The 24,064-nt window shown below is 41.8% G+C and overlaps 1 protein-coding gene across 6 annotated transcripts in view; it reads right to left on the bottom strand.

Moving 5' to 3' along the window:
- msi2b (musashi RNA-binding protein 2b) overlaps nt 1-24,064 on the bottom strand; it is a 259,883-nt gene that overhangs the window by 20,831 nt on the left and 214,988 nt on the right. For 4 of the 6 annotated variants that reach the window (XM_089016911.1, XM_089016914.1, XM_089016913.1 and 1 more), the window contains exon 11: nt 5,229-5,348. In XM_089016911.1, the coding sequence (XP_088873037.1) occupies nt 5,229-5,348 (120 nt within the window). The remainder of the gene's footprint in view (nt 1-5,228; nt 5,349-24,064) is intronic. The other 2 variants (XM_089016915.1, XM_089016917.1) reach the window with 1 other exon arrangement.

Genomic DNA, 24,064 nt, shown 5'->3' with positions numbered 1-24,064 from the left:
TTTTCTATGTAGCCCTCGCTCTTGTTTCTATTTATAATTGTATTTCATTCATTGCATTCTATTTGTGAATTTTATTTATTATGGTACCTATGCTTGTCTGTGACTGTAAAGTGTCCTTAAGAGCTTTAAAAAGCACTTAAAATGTAATGTATTATTATTATCATTCCCGAATTTGTTCGGGTTTTGTTTTTTCATGCTTGTGTGCCGATAAAGTGCTGGCCATGGCCTCTGGCCATGTTTTTTTTCTTTTCCGCAAGGGGACAGCATTTCCCTTTTTTTCCATGTTCGCGCTTTGTTCCAGCTTCAGCTGTTGTTAAAGCGCTATATAAACCAACATACAGTGAGGTTCATGGCTGGTGAGGCACTGACGTCATCATAGTCAGATTTACAAACATATGAACTCTACAGAGTAGTTTATTCACCATTTGAGTGACAACAGTTAACGTATTTTGTTTAAAATTTCATGTCAGCATTTTTTATATATACAAACTGTAGCACAGAAAAAAATAATTAAAAAAAAAAACTTTTTTATCGTGTTGCCTTTGGATTGGATTGGATTTGCCTTTATTAGTCTCACAGTGGAGAAATTTACATTTCACAGCAGCAAAGTTATGAAAGAAATGAAAGTACAAAAGCAAAACACAGGAGCTGCTGGAAAGGCAGCCACTCTCGCGGCGCCTTTAGTCCATGCGCCGCTCCTTCTGAAGAAAGGCATGGATAACTTCTTTGTAGAAGCCTTCCTTATCTTTCTTCAGTTTTAAAAGTCTCTCTGTCTCAACGGAGATCACTGCCAGCGAAGAAAGTCGTCCTTGATCAGTCCTGTTCCGACTGTATGTTTTCAGTGCTGAGAATGACAATCTCGTCTACTTCTCCAGCAACAAATGGGGATGCACCGATCTCCTTTTTAATGTCATTTCTAATGACATCACCAACTGCTTCAATTAAATCGTTCTGTGTTCTGTTTCACAGGCTAGAAACTACAGTGGATGTCCCAAAATGACTCGCTAGCCTGTCATCTTTCTCAGCGAAAGCATGTAATAGTTCAACATAGTTGCCACGATGAGCAGAGCCTTTACTTTCATCATTCCCACGAAATGCCAGCTGTTGTTTGGCAAGGAAGCAGGTGGCATTGATGAGATCTTTTAAAATCTCCCGCTTCTCCTTTACCTTAGCATTGTGGATGCTGATGTTGAGTCTTCGCTCATTTTTTGATGAGGCTCCGTTGTAAATTTTTTAGGTCGCAATATCCCATTGGAGTCCAGACATTGTCACAAGTTGAGAACAGAAGGCAGGAAAAGCAGAAAAGGCGCTTTCTTGCTGGACATCCACACAGCCAGCCTTTTCGTGTGTACCAGTCCGCCTGAAAAGAGCGATTATTGTGTCCCGTTGTCTGAAGCAAACCTTTTAGCTCCGGTGTTGGTCTTCCTTTAATTATTACCTCCTGCTTCGATTGAAAGTCCAGTTTAGAAAATTCTTTCAATTTAGATATGTAATCCTCCATTCTGAAAGTGAGGCCAAGCAACACGAAAAAATGACTGCAGGGTTGCACTTTACTTGCTAACTGTTTACTGTAGCTTTCTGGGTTTAATTCTATTATTCTGCAGACGTGGAGTAAGAAGTATCTCTGGAATCACAAGCGCCCCCTGCCTGTCATGAGGCGGGAGAACTGTGTGCCTCACCTACGCACAGCGTTTTGATAAAAATAAAACAAAATAAACACTGGAGTACAGTGTTTATAATGTACAATGACTCTACATTATATACACCAGCTAAACTGTAGAAATTTAGTTCATATACTAAACGTGTTTGAACGCTTTAATAGCGATATGCAGAGGGGCAGAATTGCGGTCTCACTGCAGAGCAAGCCAGCACAGTAAGCATAGTGATTGCGCAATCCATAGTGAGCATCAGCCGGCTGGTGCCTCACTGCTCGTCTCTACTTAGTATTTGAACGGTAAATGTGAAAATTCAGCGATTTAGAAAAAAATCCTAAAACGGTGAAGTTAAATGGTCAAGAACTTTAAAGTACAAATCACTAAATACATATAACTGTTTAATTTATTTTTTCATTTGATATTTCCATGACAGCTTTCCATGATGACAGGTGAGGCACTGCCTCCCCTGCCTCCACTGACTGCACATCACTGCCAATATATATGTATTGGATTGTATTTTGGACAGCCACCTTCATTTCAAGGTCATATAACTCCAGAGTTCATTTCTAAATTATATGGGTCTGGAGTCCAGACCCATATAATTTAGAAATGAACTCTTTTTCTGATGAAAGTCAAAAGTTTCTAATGCTGTATTGAATGTTTATGTCGTCCTAAAACTCAATATTCTGTGGGTCCTGCAATTTTACTCAAAATGACAAAAACCCTGGCAATGTTGTGGACACATTTTTGCACATGTCTGGCAGTGAATGCGTTAATCTAAAGGATGACCGTCTTCCTTTAACCACCAAATCACTTTTTGCAGCCTTATCTACCTCTTTGCTGAAGGGAAAAGCCGAAAGGAAAAGAAGAAGAAGATCTACCTCTTTCTTCCCTGTGATTATTTTTCTTCATAAATCAGGGTTGTCCAATTTGGGTCCTCAAGTGCTGCCGATCTGTATATTTTAGATACCTAATTTGAATGTTCAGGATCGTAATCAGGCCTCTGAAGATCTTGCTGATAAGCTGATCATTTGAATCAACGGGGCAAAAAAATGGAAAACATCTCGGATAGAGACCAAGCTTTGTGAACATCTCTCATAGAGACTCGATATCCTACTCAGCCTAAGTACTGTACCAAACAGAACTCCCTTAGTTTTAAAAAAGGCCTAAAGATGACACAACTATTCTGAATGTTGTCCTCTCTAGGACCACTAGGTGGAGGAAAAGCACAAAGTCTGTTCAAATACACTACCCTGAGATATTTGTGTCATTTTGTCAAACTTTTGAGCCAAAATAGAAGAGCGAGGCCACTACTACAACCTTTGTCCGATTGGGAGCAATATGTCAACGTGTCTTTAAGAGGAGACATAAGCATAAGATAAAAACATGGTACAAATGGCATTAAAAAAAGGCTAAGTCATTTCATAATTGGATTTACAAGTTTGGGGACTAGAAAATTTGGCTAATGAAGACGTCGTTAGCTCATATCCATACAAAGAGAAAACCCTGACACTGGCTCCGCTGTCAAAAACCACAAACACCACTGTTTATCAGACCCTGTCCATAATGATACTTATCTCGCTACCATTTGCAGCTGTCAGAAATAAACTGTTGATGATGGCTGCCATCAGGCCATTTACTTTCTGGCTGCCGCCAACCCTGAATCACCATTCCTGCTTCTTAATGACGTGTGTTGCAATGATGGTCGTGCTAATGGTTTGTTTGGAAAATACAAACAGCCTGATGCGAAGGACGGAGCATCTCATACAGTAATGTTGATTTAAATGAACTTTGATTTGTATGCACAGAGGCTACACTTGCTGAGGCTGTGGCTGTGTGCATGGCCACTTCGGCACAGACACCATTACATGCGGGAGTCACAAAGTTGACAACATTCGAGGTACAATTAAAACTGATTTTTCCGCCGCAAGCTTCTTATGGCATGGTATGTCTGATGAAGAGAGCTGCTCCTCGCTAGGCTGCAGGCGGCACGCTCACTCGGGGGAGTGACTATTGACAACTATTGAATGATCTACAGTTGTAAGGGTGGAAAAAGCAAGCTGTCTAAGTGAAGCTGACAAGTCAATCGATGCTGTGTTAAACACACAGAGAGAAACTCTGTTACAGACTGAGACAAACTTGTATCTGTTTTTTTTTTTTTTTTTTTGGGGGGGGGGGGGTGATTTGATCGTGGACATCCACTAGCCTGTTGAAAAATTCTAAGGCACAAAGGTTACAGATCTAAAGGACAGACGCATGTCATAACTCATACACAAACGGCATTTTAAAAAACAAACAAAAACCGACTTTACACTTTGTTTTGGCCTTTTATGGCTTGTCTCTTCGGCGTCCAATGCAGAGTTTAGCTCTGGCCTTTATTATACGTAGATAATTCTTTTTGGTTATTTTCACATTCAAATCAATGAATCAATTGTCAGCCACTTCAGTCATTAGTGTGCGTTGCTCAATTTTCGCAGCATTGTTATTGAGCCACCCCCCAACTGCTTCCGCTTTATAGTTGTTACGTTGGGGTGTCCTCCATCCCATATTTTATGTAACTTAGAAAAGACACCCTAGGTTGTAATATGCCTACTGTAATAGCACATTTCTGCCTTGATTAGCGTTAAGACTCCAGATCAAGCAGGAAGTGAGAACACAAGTGGTCAAGGGAAGGTGAACGCTAAGGCAATATGCGATGGGGCCCAAACAAGATAAGCTGTGGCAGCAGAGCATGTTGGTATGGCGGGTGGGTGGTTTTTCTCAGCACCCTTTAACAGAACATCCACTAAAAGCAAAGTAAAACGGTGCAAACTGCTGGTTTGGTTGACATTCAAGGCTTTTTTTTCAATGTGGCATTTTAAAAATCATCAAGTAACAAGATTCATGAACACAAATGGTGATGGCACCACCACAGGTTAACATCACAGACAAGAACATCACAGCGGAACCTCTTAAGTTGAACACACTTGAAGGAGGTTGGAACAGAAGCTATCAATGGCTGTCATGCAAGATGTAATTTAGACCTCAGAAATCTGGCAATAAAATATAATCCGTAAGCGGAGATAGAGAACAACCAAAATAACTGAAAAGACATTTGTTTCAAGTCAGCAGCAGTTTTGACAGGGACTTTTGTATTAGGTTTGGCCGTGGGTTCCACTGCATTGCATTATTTTTTTTTTTTTCAGACTGTAATTATAACTCAGTGTCAACTTTTGATTCGAAGGTGGGGGACATTTTTGTACAGGTTAGATTTCTTTTAGAAAACAGCGGCAACTGAATTATTCTACGTTAAAATGTTTAATTCATCAAACTGAATGGTGGGTTAATTTTGCCTCGGCCCCATGAAGTCACCTCAAGCCCCGCCATGTCATTTTTCTTTCTGTGGCCAGAACTGCTCACGTCTAACGTGGGTCGTAGTCGACTTTTGGAATTCCACTGATCAGTCTACATGATGATCAATATAAATGCTTGTGAGATCGCATGGGAGCTTGGGTGACTATGTCTATGGGAAGAAGCAGAGCAGGAGAAGTTGAAGAGAGCAGCAGCCACACAGAACATGGACAGAGCGTTTACCTGGCCCTGTGCTCTGTGGATACGCCAAGTAGCCGCCTCTTCCACGGGCCCCCCTACCTGAGCCACGCGCTGCTACTACTGCCGCCGCCGCCACCGGTCCGTATGCCGTCGCTGGGAAGCCTGCGGGCACAAACACACGCACATGCATCATTTCCTGTGTACGGACAAGTATGTCCCAAAGCTGCGGGAGAATGTTGACACCAACACTGAGCTGCGGGATAAAACGAGCTGTCAGAGTCAGGGGCTCGTGTCAGTGCGATATCTATCAGCAGACTTGGAACACGCCGACGACCTAAAAGGTCCACGGCGTGGTGTGAAAACAGCCAGGAGCAATCCACTTAATACAGAGCACAAACAATTATTTAATCGGCTTGAAAATGGTTACCTGTTTGTTTACAATTTGTGAGGTTTGGATGCATTATTGGCTAAGGTTCAGTGGTACACACTCACTGGCCAAAACATTCGGCGCACCGTCACAATCTGTTTGCCAAGCACATTAGGGGGTATAATCCAATCTCACTAAAGTGGTTGATATCTCTTATTCCCTGTTAAAAAAGGCATCTTTATTCATCTGTAAACACCAACAATGTATTAAAGGCAGCGGAACAATTCATTCATTCACTTCCAGACATGTGCAAAAATGTATTCACTTCAGTGCCAGGGTTTTTGTCATTTTCACTAAAATTCCAGGACCCACAGAATATTGAGTTTTAAGATTACATCAACATTCAATACAGTGTTAGAAACTCTCTTCTTTCATCAGAAAGAAAGACTTAATTCCTAAATTATATGGGTCTAGAGTTATATGACCATGAAATGATGGTGGCTGTCCAAAATACAATGCAATACATACATATCGGTTTATATAGCACTTTAACAACAGCTGATGCCGGAACAAAGTGCTAACATGGAAAAAAGACAAATGCTGCTCCCCTTGTGGAAAAGAAGAAACATTGCATCCAGAATCGCGCTCTACGTCATCTTTTCAAAATTGCAAATATGACGGAGACCAGCATTCTCGAATTTGTTCGGGTTTTGGTTTTTTCTTGCGGGGATGCCGATTAAGCACTGGTCAGACCTCTGGCAATGATTTTTTTTCATTTGACGAGGGAGCAGCATTTGCCTCATATTACTTCAGATCAATATAACTTGGGAATTAACTCTTTTTTTCTGATGAAAGAACAGAGTCTAATGTTTCTTACGCTGCATTGAATGTTTATGTAGTCCTAAAACTCAATATTCTGTGGGTTCTGGAATTTGAGTGAAAATGACAAAAACCCTGGCAATCGAGTGGACACATTTTTGCACATCGTCTGGGAGTGAATGCGTCAAAACGGCTTCCACTACTTGGCAGAAAGTACAATTTACCCGCATAAGCACCAGCTAACATCAAGGCAACGGAATATGTCATTTGTGTTCTAGATTTGTTCATATTAATATAGTGAACAACATTCTAAAATTTCAGATAGCGTATGGGGGGTACCCGAAGGAGGTAAAACATCAGAAAATAGCGTTCAGGATATATTCATAATCTACATTAACTAATAATGTTGTCTAAGCAATGAGCATTCTTTTCGTTATCGAGGCAATTTTTAATACGGTTCTCGAGTTGCATCTCATTAATTGCGGCAGTTCTGAATGAATGGCCAATCAAAATGAACGACATCAATTTCCAGTGTATTAATTAAGATATTACTGGATAAATTCATCATATCCCTCCACAGTCGACCCCTGCAAATGTGAAAATATTCAAAATTCAGATGAAACTACAAATCAAGAGAATGAACTGGCTTGAGGTGGGTTTGCAAATTGCAAGCGGCTGATTAGATTAATGAAATAATTTTGCTCTAGGGGTGTTTATGTCACAAGTTCGTAGGAAAGATTACAACCACAACCGTGCACGCGATAGCCCTACCTCTGGGCAGAAACTCCGATTTTTTTTGTTGCGGGTTCATCAGACGGGAGATCAATTGTATTTTTCTGGACAAATGGAAATGTGTGTGAAATGATTTGTCATCGCAAACATATTCAAATCTTGCCTTTATCTCAATTTTAGCGCGGTGAAGAACATTTGGTTTTAGAATTGGTCTATTTTGAAGAGGTTTAGAAATGCTCCTGTGAAGTACAGACATCAATAGGGTGTAAATATGAAAGCAATTCTATGGGATGTAATTATTCCGAACAAATATCATTTTAGTAATCAGCCTGTAATTAATCCAAAGCAGTATCAGTGAATTGTAATTACATTGTTGGGACTTAATGAACATGGTAGCAAGAGGTGGGTGATAGAAGCTGGTCCATGCCCAGGGCCTGGACTCGTTCAACACAGGAATGGCATGCCATTAGCCGTGGTGATGAGATTCCTCACTCTGGGCTCCACGCCGTCGACGCCTAATCAGACTCCTAAAATTATCTCCACAGGATATGCTTGCCTCTCTTGCAAAGAAATGAGCTCCAAATCCTCTCAATTGAAGTTACTCCTGATTTTCTGAAATGAATGTGTGCAGAATGTGTTTGCGCCGCCACATCCCGTTCTGCCCTCTTCTAAAGACGGTGACTGGGACGTTGCAGAATAGAAGAGGACACCTCGGAGGATTGTTTTTCCAAAGCTGCCGAGGTGAAGGGAGAGCATCTGACCTATTTCTGAGGCAGCCTCTGAGTGCTATTGCATGAAGAAGGGCTAGCTCGCACACAAAAGAATGATGAAATGGAGGGCATGGAACAGGGGGTGAGAGAGCAAGGTCAGACCAGCCACCCCCCCCCCCCAAAAAAAAAAAAAAACAAAAAAAAAAACAAAACAAAAACAGCTTTTCATTAGACGGCCGAGAAGGAGGTAATTCACAACTCTGCAGACACAATATGACCATGACTGTGCGTGTTGGGTGCGAGATGCCACCACGCTGCGACCGTCACGATGGCTGAGAAAAGAGAGAAATACAATTTCCACACGCGACTCAGGGGAGGATAATGTAATAAAGCGGCAGAGTGAGTAAAGAAGTAAAACAATCATAAAAAGACTATACAAAAGGCCGACTAAAATCTGCCACTTGAATGCGACCGAAACAGCTCCAATGAGGCCGTACACCTCCTTTCACAAATGCAAAGCTTGCGCAACCATGCATTTCCACTCCTAGCATCCGGGCGTACCATGTGCAGAAGAATGTTTCATGCATTTCCTTCGCTCTCCCTCCGGCCATTGTCACGGCACCCCAATAGACCCACTGGCTTAGAAGTTAGGTGTGAGCAAAGTTGTGGTGAGAGATTAATTTTGCAGGATTAGGTGGGTTAATTAATAGATGGCTACTGCTCATTGTTTTGTGCTCACGCTGTAAGAAGCCACCCAAGAGAAGCGCTGCGGCATTAAATCAATTTCATGGCCCTTTTATTACTGAGGAGATAAAACCAATATTTAGCTTTCAATTCTTCACAATTATTGGGCCCCTGCTTTGCCACTTGAGTGGCTGCACTTGGCTGGGGACAAGGACACATCTGTTTATGAGCTGCGTGGGCCCGGGGGACCTTGGTGTCTGGACTCGGGGGAACTGTCCTCAGATTTTTCCTCCACGAGTCCGTAGAGCAGAAATTCAGCAATCATCAGAAGTGTCACGGAAATCCCCATCCCCCCCCAAAAAAAATAAAAAATAAAATATATGAAACTTTGGTTCACAGTGTCGGTGGCTGAAGCGGCGCAAATGTACTGTTTATCGTTTGAATGAGGAGGTACAATTGGCGGCGTTGCTCATTTAATGTAAAATCGGAGATATGCTGATGACAGAATCACGAATGGAAGGCAAGCAATCATTTTGCAACCAGGACTTTTTTTATTAATAAGAATCCCTTTCAGCTGATCGGAATGCACTACTCCAGGATTTAGTAGGGCAAACAATTGGTCACGGCTGTTACTGCTCATCATGAATTGGAAAGCCATGCAGTTTTTTTTTTGCCTTTTCGATGACATATCCGAATATGCGGAAGCATGGTAAAATGAGGCTGCTAGCATAGCAATCATTTGTTGCACAAACCCTTGCAGAAAAATGAGGAGAAGCACTGATGGATGGTTGAGAACACCCCAATGGAAAATGGTAGGTATCACTTCATCAAAACTCAAAAATTTGATGAATCGACTACTTTTCAAAGTGGGAGCGCTGGTCTATGCCGAGCACTGAACACAGAAAACACAATGTTACATTGACTTCAATGAGAACTACAATCCAAATAGAAAGGCATAATGCACGGCAACAAATGGCTCACTAAACGTAATTATGTTTTATTATTGGTGACATCATGCGAGTGACTTGGCGCTGCAGTGTTGGGGGTCCTCCACTAAAAGGTTTATTGAAGAGCAACTCATTTTTATGGTTTGAAAAAGACAGTGATGGAGAGCCAGTGTCGAAGCCTCTCTTGACTTTCTTATGTACGACTCACAGAGAGTCCATAAATACCAAAAGGTTCCGACTGCTACTTTACTCAGAGCGCACCTCAATCATGAGGTGGCACGGATTTGCGATTTGAACAAAATAGACCCTTTCCAGCAGCTCCTGTGTTTTGCTTCTACTTTCATTTCTTTCATAACTTTGATGCTGTGAAATGTAAATTTCTCCACTGCGAGACTAATAAAGGCAAATCCAATCCAATCCAATCCTAATCTCTCTTTTGTTTGTCAAAATGAAAGGAATTAATTTGTGACACAACAGAAGTCAAATTGACGATTCACTTCTAGATATGTATGGCCTTTACTGCAAACAGCCACTCGGAGATAGGAGTCTACTTTAAATACACTGCCCCACAAGTAATCAAGCAATCATATTTGTGCTTTTTTAGTTTATGGTTATTTTACAGCTTCCAAACCCCAACATAATCCATTTTGTGACATCGGTAGACTTTCAAGTTCTTGCTTTTTTAAAATATAATTCCAATTTGATGTAAAATGTGTATTTTTTTCATCTCAGTTTCAAAGGTCCTCATGAAGCCAAGTTATATTTGTAAAATTTAATAAGGATGCACAGGTATTGACAGCAGGTACCGCTGCAATGGTTATAGCTACACCGTTTCAAATTGAGTCATTGGCGAATCATCATCTGCTTCAGAGAGAAAGGTCAGTTCACAAATTGTGTGAAATGAAATTTTCTGGATCCAAAGATTGAAGGTATCTTCAAATGGTATCAGTGAATATGCCCTTAATAAGGGTCTCGAACATCCCTAGATTCAATGCAAAGTAAACAAGATACCTGACCTACAAAATTGTGTGCTGAGTGACATTTTTTTATAGCTACTGATGGAGTTTGTAAAACTCTATCTGTTGGCATGATGGCAGCAGTAGAACATATTATGAGCTTGCGGTCCCTTCTTTGTTATGCACTGTATTTGACATTCATTATTCTTGGCTGTTAGAACGTCAATGTGCGGTTGGTTGACAGAAAGACTTGGAAAGAGTGCACTGTGACAGCTTTAACTAATAGACAAATATCAAAGGATGCATTATTTAAAATTATCATGCTGAAATATTGAATGATCTCAAGACAAAGCAAGGCAAGCTTCACACTACTGTTGAAATCAACCAAAAACAATGTCAACATACTGTCAATTATAACCGAGCATTGGCTCAATTTCTTGCCAAACCCACAGAAAAATGTGAACAAAACTGTCAAACAGCGCATATCCATATCTTTCCCTCTCCACCTGTTCAAAGCCTTAAGCCAGAGCAAAAAATGTACTTGGTAAAGCAGTTAAAGGTCATTCTCTGCAGTATACCGAAGGAGCACAATGTACACGCTGCGCACATACAACTCAGTATTCGTGACAATGACAGGGGCTTTATGGCCAAAACGTTTTCCTTCTGGGAATGCCGCGTTGTTTCTTGCAAGCGCTTGCATTTGTCTTTGTATCGTGCGGCGAGCAGTGGGGTCGCAAGTGATCAAATAGCTTCTGGTGTCAAGCTTTTCTGGATGTTTTTGCTGCCCACCTACACAGACTCTGAGTCCAATGTTTTGCTATCAAAAGTGCCAAAGCTTTTGTTCTCAAAAATGATGCGACTGGTGGCACATTGTTGCTCACGTCGGCATTTTACATCGTGCTTAAAATATAGAGAAAAAGTACAAGCTGTATCTAAGCGAATCCTTGACACAATCGCAAACCTATGACTCGCTATCACTTCCTTATCCCAGGAAATAGTCAAAGACACACAAATACAAAGCGTTCCCCTTTTGTGAACAGATTCACCCTCTCTCAATGAAGTTGGGAATTTGAGCAGTTTGCACTTCGGCTGGCATTCTACTCTTTATTCTCAGACCCTTCCCCTGGAAAACTTTCTCCCCTATGCATCAATAAGGTTCTCCTTTGTGCTCTGACAACAGTTTGACTGATGTTAATGTAATCTGCACTGTTCTTTGGCCCAAAACTGCCAGCAGCGGCTCACCCGTCATTGACAAAAGAACTCCATCAGTCACAGAGCACTCCGCTTGCTTCCGCTTTAGGAAGACTGTCAACTGTCTAACACATAGGCCGAGCTCGGGGACAGCTGCTATTTCTATGGTCGCTCTATGGATCAAGTAGCCTCTGGCTGAATCTTGACAGCTGCCTGAAAGAGATGGAGTAAGGTTTGGCCACACTATTAACCACAATTACTCGTTAGCATCTGGACTAGCAGCAGCACGATGCTGCAGCGTTGCCAATTTGACTCGACACATTTGGCGTCCTGCAGCATTCATCCTTTTTTCGAGTGTGAGGTTTGCTTTTCTGACACTTAGGATGAGCTCCAAAATGCAGACTGATGGGAGCTTGTGGGCGCACTAAGATGACAAGATATCCAGGGACCGTTCCAAGTCTTGCCAGGGTGCTGGGAGCAGTGTAGCGCTTGCTGCACAAGGAGACAGACTCCGATGGGATGGTGGACAGTTAATATTGCAGTCTCAGAGATTTCGCCACATTTAGCAATGCCTTGGGAGTGCAGTGAACCAGTGCAAGCTTGCTGTCTAAAGGATAATATATCCGGGTTGAATTGACGCTCAGGGTTATGGCATAGCTTGTTAAGTGCTTCACATGTAATGCACGGTTTGAAGCGATTAAGAACAGAGGCTAAAAATATTACCTGCTGTGTCACATACAGCCTTCACCTGAGTTCTCTGTTGCGGTACAGGATAGTTCTCAAACAAAGGCTGGGCGCCGCCTGGGGCAATATTATCTGTTTGGTTGTCAAAATGGGCAAGCGGAAAAAGAACAGGCCATCCAATCAAATGGATGTCCATAATATTACACTAATAGTAATGTTGAGAAAAACAGTGATTTGTAACATTCTTTAGTGTTTCATTGAGCAGTCCAAGAAGGTAAACAATAGGTTTGGGCTCATACCAATCAGGAGTCAATATAGTTAAATTCTTGGTACAGTGCACTGTAGTCCAGTTTTATGTCACTGTGATAAAAAACACAACGACAAATTACTGCCACTCAGAGCAAATCACAACATAATGTATGTGTGTGTATGTATGTATGTATGTATGTATGTATGTATGTATGTATGTATGTATGTATGTATGTATGTATGTATGTATGTAGGTAGGTAGGTACGTATGTATTTATTTATTCTTTTTTAATTTATTTTAAGACAACCTTTTCTTCATTTCCTGGTGGGATGCATAACAGCCATGTTTGTATTTTACCCTTGTCGTGCGGAGTCTGTTTCGCACGCTCACGATGTGCTTGCTAAGTTCACTGTCATCCTCGTAAAATAACACTTCACCTTTGTGGCGTTAAAACGCAAAGTGTGGCATTGGAAACAGAGACACACCATGTTGCTCAATCCTCAAATACTCAAATAGTTCTCACTATTTAGGGTTACGTGATGAATTCAGAATTTTTGTGGCTTTAGAAATAGTGTTGGCATTCAGAAAGTAGAAAGCACTAATCTACTGAGATCTGATTTGGCACCCTCACTGCACTACCAAAGATGACAACAGAGAAAAAGTCACAGTCACAATTGTCATTGTAAATGTTATCATACACAACATTAAGGAGGCATGACAGTTTTCAATGAATCAATCACAAGACTTCACAGGATTATTGATCCACGCTGTTGTGGGCAAGGCTCTTGATTACAAATGACATGCACACAACTATAAATCCACCGTATCCAGTGCACAGGTGATCCCAGGGAATTTTGGTTTGAGATGGGAGGCCGGTGATCGGTGAAACAAGTCTTTCAAGCGTGCCGCTCTATTCCATTTCGAGGGGGGTGCAGGAAGATGGAGTGAGACAGATGAACCGTGAGGAGGGGAGACGGGTAGAACAGATGAACAGAGGAGGGCAACAGCCATATCAGTGGCAAAGGAAGACAAAGAGAGGAAATGACATACAATGAGAAATTTCAAGAGAGAGAAATAAGGCCAGAACACCGCCGTCCAATTCACTCTTGCGGAATTCTCCTAGGCGCATGATAAAAATAACCGCACCACCATTAGCGCCCAGTCTCATGCACCGTTAAGTACATGCGCATGTTTTTAGTGTATGGGAAAAGGTCATCAATATAAAAATAAAACAAATTTAAAAAAAAGCTCAGCGGAACTAAAAGCGCATGTTTAGAGTTCATCGAGGCGTAACCCATTGAGCATTCTCCAATTATTTTAATTATGTCAATAATAATACTTTGGAATCCTATGGATTCAGTGATAATAAATGCGACTAAAAGCACAGGAGATTGCCGTTTAAGTGGTTTGAGATCTCAAGAACGTGCACGTCATCCAAATAAAAGGGTCACCTGTGCTTTTTTCACAAACCAAAGTGAACCATGAATGCAAAGAGACAGATAGGAGAAATAATGGAAGGAACAGTGACGACCCGTGGCGTTCATCGCTAGGCCTTCAGTAGTGTCTAAGTCAATCCATACTGAAAAAAAGTGTGGCGTGATTGACTCCAAGTCCACTAGAGGCTACCATTAGCCAATAAATATGTGACCGACCTTTCTTAATGTCAATTTTTTTTTCTTGAAAAGTCTGTCATGAAAATGGCTTAAACTGTAAATCTTTAACAAAATCCATTTCTTCTCCTCCTTCAGCCATGGTGGATTGACAACCTGCTATTAAATCAACACAAAAAAAGTATTTGCTGATACAACTCGCTACCGATACAGTGTGCTAACTCTGGCCAGTATGCGCTTATCACTTGTGGCTAGTGATCCTATGATTGGTTAGTGACGAGCCAATCATGTGACTAGCCAATCATAATTTGCAAAAACTTTGAAGTTGCCAGTGCCTTCGAGCAGGTCTTTGGTTGACAATTTGAACCCTGATTGGTTAAAGTAACCCTGATTGGTTAAAGTAACTGTTTCATCGACACATATTGTAAGCTTGGCAAGCAGGCTTGCAGAACTGATTGTGAAGTTGTCCAGGTAGATCTCAGACCTTGGTAAGAAATGATGACTGAAATGTTATTGGTTAAATGCATAGATATGAAAACATACATCTGGAAGCAGTGCAACAGGGTAAAAGTAATGAAAGGAAGCTGAAATACAATTTGGAATTATTTAATAAGAATTCATGGACACAATATAATTAACATCAGTCTGTGATTCAGATATTTTTAGGCCTACAGAGAAGGAATTGCAGGCCTTGACGAGCCGCCACTGGTGGCACTGATTATGATATAGTAGACACATTTTTTTTCCTTTTCTGTCAATTGGAATTTTGATTCGATATTTGTTTGTAAATACAGTAAACCACCATTTTATTGGATGGAGCATATTTCATGCAAAAGCTTCATTTATTTCCTGTCAGAGGATGACAGTAAGAGAGACAAGCTAGCAGAAATAAGTCTGCTGTTAAGTCACAGCTGAGGCGTCGAAGCACACTGCCGCCTCCTCACAGGCAGAGGAGGGCATCCTGTCATCGAAGGGGAAACCGTGACACCACACATCGTGTCCCATTTATAACCCAAGATAGCTTGCAGAGAAACACACGGAGACAAATTAACAAAACAAAAGAACAATTACGGATAAAAAAAAAAGAGACAGCCACCTAGCAAGACATCTTTTCATCTCCAGACTGACAAGTATCCCATTGTTGTCATCTCTCAGCGCTACTTTGTTGTAGTTGAAAGCATCTCGGGGTTGTTCTTATCAAAGGCATAAATCAGAGAGCCGAGGAGAGCCAGGTGGCTTTCGTATGAACTGCGCCACAGATGCTCTCGTCTCACCTTTCCTCTGAGCGCCGCACAGCTACGGCGCAAGCTGAACATGAGCCTCACGTGGAAAGCAGACGGAGGCGGCGAGGGAACGTACCAACATTTTACACGCTGTCTAGTAATTTAATTAGAAGCGGGCTGATCCACTACGCATATTATTTCAAATCGTGTGTAAACACTTTCACCAGGTTATCTTTGTCACATTAAAGTCCTCATCGGAGGGAGCAAAAACTTGATTAAAAGAGCTTGGGTGCTTATCAACCACTGAAATGAACCTTGAGATATGATTGCCTGCTTTCACTCGCTATGGATTCGACGCACGCAGCCCAAAACACATGCTAGGGATAAATTACGACTACAACTTGAAATCAAACATTTCTTGACATGAGTTACATCTTTTTAATATCACGAGAGGCAACACAAGTGCTGTGTAAAAGACAATTTCAGAAATCTTTAGCTTCACAAACTATGAGTCACACAGAGCGCTCACTTTTCATGTTTTAGTTTATTTTTTGCTGTGAATTAACCCCAAGTACAGACCCCAACAAAGTTTAAAGCTAAATTAATTGTGCTATTAAGAAAAATGGCAAGGCTTCACCATAGCGCCGGCTTCCGCTGAGCTCTCGGCGCGTGTCGCCATGTGCTGTTTGTGTTTAATTGTTTCTTGTTTCTGGAAACGTTGCTTCACAAGACCAATGAAGTCCCGTTCCTCCAACTGTGGGTACGCCCACGGTCAGTCACTACTTGTACACGTAAGAGAGCGCAAGTTTTTCGGTATGCAATTTCCGCTCAAAAAAAGACTCCGGGAGGTGAGAAAGAATTGAAATGGCCATGTCATTTTCCGTGTGAATGTTTTGGCTTTTGGCTTCATTAAAACTTCACACACGTTTATTTCTCTCAATTCTAAAAAGTTGTGTGCTGCTTTGCATTCATATTTTAAAACTCAACATTCTGACTCTGTGTAAGCTCTCAGTCGTACAGGAGTGGTCCATCGATGAAAAGGTTTCTTCAGTACAGATGACGGCTGAAGAAACCATTTCATCGGTCAACATTCTGAGATTATTATTATTATTTATTTATGCATTTATTTATTACTTATTGTCATGGAATGTATTTAATTTAAAATATTAGTCACCACTAAATGAGTTTTCGTATTTAAGCATTTAACCAACAACATTTCAGCCATCATTCGTTAGCAGGGTCAGAAATCTACCTGGGATAGAAATCAATGGCGATGAAACAGTTGCTTTAACCAATCAGAGTTCGAGTTGGCAGCCCAAGCCCTGCTTGAAGGCGAGCCGGTCAAATGAGCCACAATGGCAACTAAAATGTCTGTGCCATTTGACTGTCATCGCTGGACAGCTCTGGGGCCATTGTTCTTTTTCGCGCCTGTAATGGGCAGCATCTTCACAGCCTTGCTTTGTTCAGCGGAAAGGTCGGTGCTGTTGGACAGTCTGCGGTTGGATGGATGCATGGCTTGAGGAGCCCGCGATAAGAAGAAAGCAGAGCGCCGATGCGTATGTAGAACGGTCGCGGCTTGGAATTGAAGCGGATTTATGTGGGACAGGAGATGTGAGATAATGTCTTTTCGTCAATGGATGCTACAGCTTTGTGTTTGCTTTCAACATTTAGCTTGTAGTAGACATGCAAATTCCAACATGACCAACATCCCCTCTCCCGGCAAATTGGCTTTTTCACGTTTATTGTTTGTTAAAGTCATTATAAGTGCCTTACATGCTGGGTCCGAGAGGACAGTAATTTCATCTGTGCTGTATGTCATGCATATTAACATATTTGACAATAAAGCTGACTGACTTTTTTTGACTTTGAAACGCTGCAGTTCGGTTAAATTAGTATGACAGCTTGCCACAACCCATGTATGCATGCAATTTAAGATTACTAGGAGCAATTTTTAGGCGAATTCCGTGGCTATGGAGGCATCAATTTATGGTGTTATTTTGTCACAGGAGCTTGGATGATTTGGCACGACCGTTAAATATTTGAACTACGTGAGGTGTCCCTGTCGGTGAGTTTATCTATCTTGCACTTTGTCACCAAAGCGAAATGTTTTGTTGAGTAATGAAAGCATTTTGGCACACTGATCTTTTGCCATTATGAATTTGGAGTCTGTGATTGGAAATAGAAAAAGTCGATTCCGGAGGTGAAGAGAGCCACAGCTTGGCAAAAACCTGGCTTTATGTCAGTGATTGGGCCTGTAATGGTGTACATTTGGAAAGATGAGGTCAAGAAGGAGATATATGTGCTCACCGGGCATGATCACGCGTTTGTAAACCAAGCTTGGGGCCAAAAGTTGACTTTGTCTGAGCTATACACCATGACAAACTGTTTGGAAGTGTGCCACCGTATGCTGAATCCTTGCCTCGTACACACCTTTAAGGCAGAGTGCGTCGTACAGAAAAGGAACACACACCGCACTTCGAGTGATCCATTCAGAGAAATCACATGCCTTGTTCCCTGCAAGTTCAAATATGAGGTGAGGGCGAACGGCAGCACATCCTCGCTGGAGCTTGGAGGAATGTAGCGAATTTCTAAGAACCTTTCTGCATGCAGCAGAAAGAAGGCTTAACCCACAGCTTTTTAGGTGACGGACAATCTCCATATTAAAATGTCATCTGTCACACCGAATTGGGATCTGCAGAAGGCGATCCCAAAATGCAAGTATAAGTGAATCAATCAAACATTTGCATAAACCGATATACTTAGACACCAAAGCTAGCTACAGTTGATCCCACACCACAACAGAAATTCAAACTGAATGTAAAATGCCCATTTTGATGTTTGCACATTGACAGCAATCTTGTACGGATGACAATATCATAATCATCCCACCGGAAGGGCTTTCCGCGTTACATTTCTCATGGCAATTGCGTTAGGTTACAGATGCAATCGACGAAAGATGGACCAGAGCCAAGATCTAATTAACTATCTCGAGAACACCGCGCGGGTTTTGCTGACATTGTCCCCGATCGAATTGCCCTGAAAGTAATCATTTGAACAAACAAATGATTCATTTCAGGGCTTTGGTGCCACGTTGAGGCATTTTCGGACATGGGAGGAATTGTGTAAAAACTGTAAATAAATGATGCATTTTCACTGATGAGCTGAGTATACGGTCCAGTGATTTTGTTATTTATGGATATTTTTCTACAGACAAAATGCAAATAGCGCAATGATCTGGAGGATTCTGTATTTTCTTTTATTGTCATTATATTAAGACTTGCTGAGTGAATGTTTTCTGGCTGACAAAATGTCACATTGACTTGAGAATAAGAGGATTCCAAGCCTCCAAAATAGCAGCTACGACACTCAAATTGTACAGCTGCGCATGGTGCGACGGTATGTGGTAAGCACAAGTGATGAGCGGCGTCTGTTCTGGCACTTCAAAGTGACAAGAGCACGCAGTTCTTTGTAGCCGAGTTGCAAGGCAGCATCAAAGCCGACAAACTGGGCTTTTTATTGAAGTGGAGCTGCACTTTGGCCCTTGCTTTTGTACTCCTTTCCATGCACTTAGGGAAAAAGGAAACATCTCCTGCGCCATGGAGCCCATCTTAACATCTCAACACATTTGCTTCGACACAATAATCGATATTAGGTCTACTCTCGGGTTACTTTCCAACAGCTGTTAAAGATGAAAGGGGCAGAGGGCCCCCACTTCTTGAGGACTATTGTGGAGTGTCTTAATGTATGACAGAACATCTGCGGCGAATGCATCTACAGTTATCTTCATTCTTTAAACACGAACACTGCGTTTAGGTTCATGACCCTCGAAGCTAACCAGGGGAGGTTTATTAGGTGACTTTAATAGGTTAAGACAGATGAGAAGAACAAAGATGTCTGACCTTGCAAGAGGTTCTTATGTAATGGTTTCCCTAAGTGCATTGGACTGTCAAGCTCCTTCCCGTCGCGGGATCAGAAAAGGCAACATGTCGCGGCAATCCACTTTCGTTGGACATCCCTTGTGATACTTAGCGTTTGAAAGGGCCTCGTGAGCTCTCACTGAATCAGCTGTGTGGTCCCAATGGAGCCAATCAAGCTAATTAAACAGGACTACTTAAGCCTCCTCTCATTAGTGTCCAAGTAAACAGCCTTAATTTTATATGCATTTTAATGCCCATCATCCAGCTCTGAGAGCGGCAGTTGAGGCGACAGATGAATGATGAAGGCTGGTAATTTTGTGGCTGCGAGTATATTAAATGTCATTTCAGCCAGAGAAATTGTGTTTGTGGATTTATGTTGATCAGCAAAAAAAAAGAAAAAAATAACAAGAGTCAAACTTGCTTTTGCAGGGATGACTGATGAAAATGGAAAAAATACAACGTACCTATATTGCATTTCCTAGCTCAAAACTACTGTATGTGTTATATGGCAGAGCAATGACACACAATCCAGCACAGGGCTCTAGCACCAAAGGGTTCAAGATAGCGTGGTGCAAAAACATGCATTCGCATGCACTTCCACCTGATTGCAAACGATATAGTCGACACGCTGCTTTCAGACCAAGCAAAGACAGGCAGAGGGTTGTGAGCTATCGCCATATTTGCATAGGTGTGAGTATAGGTCTGCACATGTCCATCCGCTGGGGACATGAGTGATGGGAGCGACTGGAGAGCTATTAGCACAGTCAGCAGGAGGGACGGCTCGGGAGGCTAGATTAAAAGGACGGGCCAACTGGGTAGAGATCTCAAGTACAAAACTCCCTGGGCCTGGAGCTTTCGAACAGTGGGTGGCAACAAAACAACAGTTGAGACTGCACATGCTCACACATATTCTCCTCTGTGCATTTCCATACCCATCCTGCCTGCCAGTGTTAGTGTACTTTAGAGACAGACATTCAGAAAGACAGAAAAGCAGAGGCCCTTGGTAAAGTACCTCCGGCACTCGCATTTAGAAGACTTTGAATGTAACTGTTTCATGCCCGTATGTGCATGATGATGTGATTGTATGGCCCTGCGCGTTCAACTGCATGAGATTCCAATACTCATTGTCAGGCCATTTGTAAGGTTTGCAACTCATGAAGAGCTCTGGCCTCTACAGAGCCATTGGACTAATGATCCGCCTTGGCAATTAAAACCTATCTGTGAGTCAGAGTGGCTTCAGGAGGGCCATCTGCTTCCAGCCCAGTAGCACTTATTCTGACCCGCGGGACCACTTGCTGGGGTCGCAGCTCGCCCAGCTTGTAGTGAGATGGTCACAGGATCCAAAGAACAATTTGCTGCCTAGCTCAAGTTCAGCCAAGACTTACCGCAGACTCACTGCTGCCGATGCACATAGGCACATAGGGACCTCTGTTTCGGAGCGCATTGTTGCACACACCCATGACACTGGTAACCTCCTCATCAGCTGCAGACCAGTGACTTTGCGCACCTGTTCCAGTAGTGTTGCCAAGAAATTGGGCAGTTATTGTACTGACAAGGGGGAGAAGGGTTGTCTGAGCATTGAAGAAGAACTGAGACATGCTGGCAACGACTGCACATGATGTCCCCAATTACATCGTCCACGCTGGAATTAATGGCCTGTGTCTTGCAGAAAGTGAGATCAATTGGAGGAAAAAAACTTTGAAAAGACACACTTTTAACAACTGGAATTTTGTCGTCATAGGAATTGTCTTTGCTTAGACCGCCTCAAAAATAACTTCATGTCACATGTGAAGATGTCTGCAAAACAACTTCGCAAAACGGTACAACTTTAGGATGAAAAGTCCATTGGTGGTGCAACCTGGAAACCTCTGTCATGATCCATTAACAGCACATGCACAAACTTTGCTTTAAAAGTTGAACGCTCGATATATTCCATGTCAGCACCTTTCCATCTCCCTGCAGCAGACAGGTGCAGAACCCTGGGAGGCTACCTGGTGTTTCAGGCCAATGCTTTGCAGTGACCTGTTGTGCATTTATCATATGCTTGGTTGGATCTGCCCCAGTTTAAATGGACATATAACCCTAAGGAACCATCGCGCCAGACTCACAGGTCAGCAACTCCTTCCTTATATTCTATGTGCTGAGAAGACAGCTGTTCCGTCATTCATTTAACCCTCCTCCAGAAATGTAAATTGTGGTATGGAGCTTCCTTAGAAGATCTTGACTCAATATCAACACCACCTCTGCAGTAATTTTGCAGTGCAAATATGAAGAATGGAAAGCTAATTTTATACCAAGGACCTCTGTTCAACGTTATAATACGATTCATTGAACTCTAGAAACAATCGCCATACAATACATTGTCAGCGTAATCAATCATTTTTGTAAAGCGCCCTGAATAAGTGATAAAAGATTATTTCCGGACAACAAAGCTTTGTCTTTCGTAGTTTGAGACATCTATAAAAATGTACTAAACACAGCCGGGACGATGTGCCAAGTCAGCCATTAGGCTGTGACAAACTGCTATTGTTAGCACTCCAAAATAAAAGCATTCCTACGCATTGATCTACATATCTTACTTGGTCAGGCTTATTTTCTTCCTTCTTCCTGACATGCAGGTGAGAGGGTACTCGAGCCAGAAAAAAATGCCTAAAGCTCTTTTTTGAATTTGTATAATTGCGTGCTTAAGAAATTAAATGAATAATCTTGAAATTCCCAGAACAAACACAAGCATCGCTGTAAATGTGTCTGAATGCAATATCTTGGTCAAGACCACAGAAAAGAGTGCATTTTCTTAGAGTAGCCCAAAAATTACCTGCAATTATTCTCCCGCTCCCCTTCTTAATCATCGTTTCCGTCAATTTTTTTTACCATTTAAAAGGCTGACTCAGAGGACCCATGTTGCCGTTTGTCTGTCTTGACATCTGGAGTAGCTGAATGACTGATTGTAATGCATCTCTGTTGCACAGTCTGTCTGTCTCTCTGCCCTGATGGGAGCTTACTAACATCTTCATCTCTGCTTTTTCAGAGTAGCATAATGACCTCCAAGTAGCAGCCCTAATGGAACCATAATGGTCATTTATGCCGGGGGAGGCACTGAAGGCACAGCTGTGGAGGCAGCAAGTTGCACAAGACGCCGAAAGAGTGGAGTGAAGCTGGTGAAGTCCCTCCACTTCCACCTCTTCCCATCATACGCGTCTCCTGAATCTAATTCTTCTTATGAATGTGGCCTTTATGTGCGTGCTGTGTGAGCGCAATTAACCGTTTATTCATGTGTGTGTCATGGAAGCTGAGGCAAGCCTTGTCAACAATGGAATGATTCTATAAATGTCATGTGGGGGCTTTATGTCTTGCCTTCTTGTCTTCTTTCGTCTATTCACAGACAAAACGCACACTTAATTATCATCATTATCATTAGTGTCTTATTCATCAGACACATTATACGTTGCCATTCACACAATGGATGATGCAACGTGCCTCACAATAAATACATTTGTGCTGTTTCTACGCAGTCGTTCCTCTAGCAGGGTATAGGTGCAAAAGTGGTTGTGTTAAGATGCATGTCGATATAACGTACATTGTTATGTTGTCAATGTAGTTTCTTGCAAAAAGTTAATTGACAATTGTTTCCTGTGCAACATGAGTGTCAATATGGATGCCTGCACAAACACATTCACAAACAAAAATGACATCCATTAAAATGATTACTAGTTACCTCTCGACTGTATACGTGGAGCGAGAAATGCCCACGCTATGGCCTTCTCTTGGGTACTGGAAGCTAAGCAACACAATGACACAATAAAATAATGCTAATGAGACTGTTGCATAGAAACGAGAATGTACAGTCTGTGAAGTATGCTGTGGGTTCTTCTTCTACTTTGTCCATTTGCAGCATTACACTCCCACACGTTATTAGAAAAATGTACTGCACGGTAAAAAGTCTGCTGGAGAGGGTGCATTAGACTGCATGGTACATGGATACATTCAAAGGGAGGCAATTGCTCTCCTGTTTGTTGTTTTCACGTAATCAGAACTGCAAGTCCATTTACTTCTTCCACTTCTTTGAATATCATGTGTCAATTTTTCTTTATTATTAATAGTTTTTTTTAACCTTGGTTTGTTCATAAAGGCTCCTTTTTTTAAAAAACGCTATCTGATAATCAGGCTAGTCAACACAGTTTTAAATCGTCTTGCCCAGGAAAAGATGTGAACTTTAATGTCTGAGTCTTTGAAAACAGTCCCGTCTCTACTTCCTTTTTAGTGAAAGATGTCTTTTAATTTGAAATACAATGGGTTGGAAAAACACTCACGAGTACCAGGCTCATATTTTACGTTGATGTGATATGAAGATATGCACAGGATCTAACTTTTTCCGCCCTTAGTTTGACCTGTGACATGCACCTATCAATGGGGAAAACATTTTAGAGAGCAGTAAAAACATATTCGAGAAAATGATCAAATTGTCAACTTGTGTGGATAACCCGGCACAAAGTCTGCAGAAAGAATTTTTACAAATCCAATTTTTTTTACTGTTACACAGTTTTGGAAGCCTGGACTTCAGTTGTGGCTTGATGCCAAATTGGGAAGATTCAAGTTTAATTTGGAGATGGCGCAAACGCAAACTGCCAAAGCTGAATAGTTCCAGAGACATAATTTCCCCTCTTCATACACTTCATCTAAATTATTTAAAGATTTAATGATGAACTGTTCGAAGATGCCAAGCAATGAAATAATTTAACAGAGTGACACAAACCTTTGGTGAAGCTACAGTACATAACGGCCATCATC

The sequence above is a fragment of the Hippocampus bargibanti genome, linkage group LG16, assembly GCF_051943395.1.
Source record: "Hippocampus bargibanti isolate YZ-2025 linkage group LG16, ASM5194339v1, whole genome shotgun sequence".
Classification (NCBI taxonomy): Eukaryota; Metazoa; Chordata; class Actinopteri; order Syngnathiformes; family Syngnathidae; genus Hippocampus; species Hippocampus bargibanti.
This window is presented reverse-complemented; position numbering and strand designations above follow the sequence as displayed.